The sequence below is a fragment of the Garra rufa genome, chromosome 18 (assembly GCF_049309525.1).
Source record: "Garra rufa chromosome 18, GarRuf1.0, whole genome shotgun sequence".
Taxonomy (NCBI): domain Eukaryota; kingdom Metazoa; phylum Chordata; class Actinopteri; order Cypriniformes; family Cyprinidae; genus Garra; species Garra rufa.
The window spans coordinates 19562824-19568011 of record NC_133378.1 but is presented as its reverse complement, the minus strand read 5'-3'; the positions used below and the strand labels follow the sequence as shown (position 1 = coordinate 19568011).

General features: G+C 41.5%; 1 protein-coding gene across 1 annotated transcript; it reads right to left on the bottom strand.

Annotated features, from left to right (window-relative positions):
• Positions 1 to 1039: 1039 nt before the first annotated feature.
• On the bottom strand, positions 1040 to 3146 carry LOC141291560 (amphoterin-induced protein 3). Its single transcript, XM_073823714.1, has one exon. The coding sequence runs from the start codon at positions 2600 to 2602 to the stop codon at positions 1151 to 1153; it is 1452 nt and encodes a 483-aa protein (XP_073679815.1). The 5' UTR covers positions 2603 to 3146; the 3' UTR covers positions 1040 to 1150.
• Positions 3147 to 5188: the final 2042 nt, after the last annotated feature.

Here is a 5188-nt window from a genome sequence, read left to right as displayed (position 1 = left end):
ACAGACATCACATTGCCTTCGCTTTTTCTTCTTCATTTACCTTCATATCTCCTTTGATTTTGGGAGTTATTTGCTTTTCGCTACTGCTTGGTTTGAGTAAGCGGAACATTTATTTTTGCATACTGTGATAGTTCTGCACCAAACTTTACCACCGTGTTTTCTTGACTTAAAGGATTAGCTGATTCTAATGGTAATGACGCAACTAAAGCGATTAAATTTTAGTTTTATATGGATCTAGAAGGCCTTCTGCTGTCCTCTCTTTCAATCAATGTCTGTTTATAGTATCATATCGACAACATCCAGATGTTTTTGACTGCCCTTAAAGGGCAAGGAAAACCTTGCAAGAAGATGTTCATGTCTTTCCTCTGTCGAAAAGAAATTAATGTTTTTGAGGAAAACATTCCAGGATTTTTCTCCATATATTGGAATTCAATGGGAATCAACAGGTTGAAGGCCCAAATTGCAGTTTCAATGCAGCTTCAAAGAGCTCTACACAATCCCAGCCGAGGAATAAGGGTCTTATCTAGCGAAACGATTGGTCATTTTCCCCCAAAAATACCATTTTAGATTAACTAGCTCTGCGATGCACATCCACAACTTGACGCATTATTATTTTTCAAGAAAATGACCGTTTTGTTAGATAAGACCCTTATTCCTCAGCTGGGATCGTTCACCCCACTGATGCCCATTGAAGTCCACACTATGGAGAAAAATTACTTAAATTTATTTTCGACTGAAGAAAGAAAGATTTGGATCTTGGATAGATGGGGGTGAGTAAATGATCAGGAAACTTTATTTTCAGGAGTGAACTAGTCCTTTAAATGTAGCTGTTGTCATGACAATCACTGTCTTTTGTTGAGATCTACAGAGTAAACTTGTGCTTCTTTCAAGCTTTCAAATGTAATACATTTGCTGTTGGATCTCAAAAATGGTAAATTCACTGCTCTGGATTTTTAGCGCATTACTAGCAGTGCAGTCCCACGCATATAGCGTAAACAAATGGATCACTTCATAGTGTGAGACAGGAGACCTCTAAATCTGAGGATCAAAGTCATTTATTAGGGAATCATGACAAATTAATTTGTGATGCTTGTCCCTACGATTCAAACAGGCTTAAGAAATTCTGCAGGATTTCGAAGTCACAAATTTGCTACTCAGAGTCATTTCTTTCTCTAATTATGGTGAAGCTTTCTGTGTCCCATTCAATTGTAGGCTGTTCAACAACAAATGCAGCTTTCGGGTGGCCGTTTTTCCCCGTCATGAGTGGCTCGAGGAACACTACATGCTTGTCGGACTGAGACTTGCTTTTGAGTCGATCAGTTGAAGGAGCTGCGAAAATAGAGGCCAGAGTGCAGCGGTCTTCTCCAAAGGTTGAGATGGCCGGAGAGGCAGGAGGAGGTTTGCAGCAACCACAACGACACGGGGTTAAATACAAATACATCAGTATGAGGACAAGGGTCACCACACAGCCCAGAAGAGTGGTGTAGCCTGTGTTGAACGGCTCCTCCGTGGAGCGCTGGGCTACCACAGTTAAATTCACTTCTCGTGATTCATTGATCATCCTTGTGTTATCCACAGCGGTGCACTGGTAAACCCCTGAATCTATAGACTGGGCAGATAGGATATCCAAGCTACCATCTTGATTGAGACGTAGAGTTCCATTCTGGATCAGCTGAGAGATGTTTTCTTGATGTGGAATGATCCAGCTGTAAGACAGGTCTTCTCCGTTTAGTGTTCCAGTGCAGTCCAGTCTCACTTGTTCACCCTCGTAAACAACTTTATCAGCCTTTGGGGATATCAGGGATATCATTTTCTGAATGGTACAGTTCTCAAAGAAGTGTGAAGAGCGCAGGAAATTAATTGAAATTTGACGCTCACTGTACATCAGACACTTGTAGTCATCTTTGTAGTCCTTCACACTTGGATATCCCTTCTGCTCCCAGTGCCAAAACATGCGGTACATTGAGCAATCGCACTCCAGACTGTTGTTGTGCAGGAACAGGCCTTTTTGCACCGCAACGGGCAACACCACAATGTCATCCATAGGCAGGCGAAACAGCCGGTTTGAAGAGAGGTCCAGTGTAGCCAGGTTGGGGTGGCTATGCTTGCGAATCGAGAAGAACGGAAAATCTGTGATCTGGTTGAGGCTCAAGTAAACCTTCCTAAGATTCCCGAGCCCCATTAGGGTGTTGCTTTCTACTCGGGTAAGTCGATTGTTGTACAGCAACAACACCTCCAAGGCTGGCAGGTCCTGGAAGTGATACTTCCCCACCGCTTGCAATTTGTTGGAAGAAAGGTCCAGGTATCGAAGACTGCTGATGTTATGGAAAGCTCCCGGGCTGAGCAAGGAGATGCGGTTATGGGACATATGCAAAGTGTGCAGCCTTGGGAGTCCATAGAAGCTGCCGGCTGCCAGCCACGATAGTCTGTTATGACTGAGGTCCAAGACAGAAGCCGTGAACGGAAGCGGGTTGGGGAATCTATCCAGACCCAAGGAGCCACAGTTCAGTATGTCAGATACGCACAAGCAGCCCTGAGGACAAACAGCCCCCGAGAGCCGAAGCAAGAGCGAGATCAAAACCACAAAAGATGCAGAAGTCATTCTTTTGGTTGCATGTAAAAAAGGATTACACTAGGAACCGTGCCAGATACAGAAAGCCCTCTGCTCTTAAATCCTAGATAGGACGTTTTACATCTGTCATGTCTTCCAATATTTCACAGATGGCCATCTAATTTCCTCTGTACCGCGCAGATGGGCAGTATCTGGGGCAGGGAATGGACTAAGAGTAAAAGACTGCAATTACTACAAGTATTTTACATTGGTTAACAGGAAAGCCTACCAGAAAAGTCACTCAGAACCACCTTAGATCCAGTTCCTTTGTTCTTACTTTGCTGTAACCATCCATAATTAGAAGTTCTTCAAACTGATTCTCCTGATCTGAAAGCATCCAGAAAGTCCCAAGCGTTTTTCAGAAAGTTTAATATACCTAAAAAACGAAACTCGCACCTATCCCGGTTCTCCTGAGGCTGAGCGCCCTTGTTGTTTGCAGAGTGTCCTTTCATTGAGTGATGAGCCCACAGAGCACAGCACTAATCTCTTCCCATCCTTGCCTCTACTTCCTATTCAAAGCACCGCCTCACGTCTCTCCCTCTCACGCTGCGATTATTCCCGATACGGCTCTCTCTTTCTATCTTTCTCTCACTCAGTCTCTTTCTCTCTCCAATTGTTTGGTTCCTTTAATCCCCTCTGGATTTGTCTTTTTCCGTTTAATTTTTTCCCCACACTGCACATCTCTTAACAGGATTTAGGATGCTGCGTGTTTCGTCTTACATTTCATGAAAATCATCAAAACATTTGGACTTAGATGAGAGAGAATTTGTTTATATAGCACAAGGTACCAGTCAGCTTAGAAACCATAGCTTTGGCACCCCCTCATCTCCGCTGCCAGGCGGTGTTTGGCAGCTGTTGTCGGTTGTCTTGGTCATGGTGGTCCTGAGGGAGCTGACTGCTGTCACACTGAATTGGTCTTGGTTTGTTTGTGCTTCTCCAGGTGCCTTTGGTGTGTCATGAACATTATCACCATCTAGTACATCTGAATGGTAGTATATGGTTGATATTTCAACTAAATGTTTTGAATTATCTATTCTTGTACAACAGTTCCAGATTAATTTGATTAGCTGAACATCTATCCCTCCATCTAATAGATCACTTAGCTGGAGGCAAACCTTCTGAGTGATCGCCCTAATTTAGTAAATAATTACCTAATGACATCCACCTTCAGTTCATCTGTCCATGCTTTTTAGTAAAACTGGATGGGTACAAAATGAGCCCATGCGAGCATAATGTTTTGGAATATAATGGATCTTGGAGTCATGGCAGGATAATCAGTCACAGCATGTGTGACAAATCTAAAAGTGTAAAATGGAATTAGGATGTTTGTTTTTATAGAGTACCATTCTGTTAGGGTGGCATCTCTTCAGAAACACTGACACATGGCATAGATAGCTGGCAGCAGTCACATTGACAAAAGCAGAGAGTACTCCCACACACACGACCAAACCCACTGGTATGTCTTACAGTATTCCAGAAAATGACTGGAGACAGCTTTGCACAGAAGATGTGCTCCACACTCACACGATGGGGGCTCGTGAAATGCTGAATGTGTGGGAAATTAACTGAAAAAGAAAAGCTTTGTATTTAGTTGCAGCCTAACGTTTTCTGTCACGAGATTTTAATACACTTTGATTTATACTCAAATCGTTGCTTCACTTACCTTCAGGTCTTTCTTTGTGAAAAACTATTGCCAGTTTTTGACGAAAACATTTCTCAGTCACATAAACGCAAACGTCCGTTTGAGTTTGAAAATTAACATTTGTTTAAACGCGCGATTTAGCAGGACATAAGCGGAAGTCAGTTTTTTTTTTTTTTTTTGAAGATTACGGTCGAGGTCTTTTTCAAAACAATGTTTTACTGTGGTATTTTTCAAGACTATATCGTTTCACAAACATTAAATAAATGTTACAGAAATGTATATTTATATTATACAGAATTACATATTGCAATCAAATAGGTTATTCATATAAACAACCAGTAGATGGGAGCACTTGCATATGTGATGAATTTATTGAATATCTGGCCAGTGTTTTTGAATGGGACTGGTTGGACTAAATGTCATTACAGTATAGCCTACTTTACGGTTTGAGTAAGTATCCACTGGAGTGAGATAGATAGATAAACAGATTGCATTAAGACAAAGCATTAAGAGTCGGGGGTGAAAACTTTTGGAATTTAGAGATCAGGGTAAATTTCACCCCCTGCTCTTAATGCATCTTGTTTTCTTGTGAAGCGCCAGTGAGCGTTTGAACCTTCTGTAATAGTTGCATATGAGTCCCTCAGTTGTTCTCAGTGTAAAAAAATGGATCTCAAAATCATACAGTTGTTGGAAAGGGTTCGAATACACACAACTGCTGAAAAAACAAAGAATTTGTAGGACCTGAAGGCCTTTTCTGAAGAACAGTGGGCAGTTTAACTGTTTAGGACAATCACGGGACTCAAATTTGAATGACTGTGGATCATTTAGGTAAGCTGTGGATCATTCAGGTAAGTATTAAAATACACACAGTCTTAAGAATCAATTGTATGTAAACTTTTGAACAGGGTCATTTTTATGAATTCAACTATTATTTT

What these genes read in the sequence shown, in the direction of transcription:
- LOC141291560 (XM_073823714.1), bottom strand. Translation starts at nt 2,602, where the DNA reads ATGACTTCTGCATCTTTTGTGGTTTTGATCTCGCTCTTGCTTCGGCTC.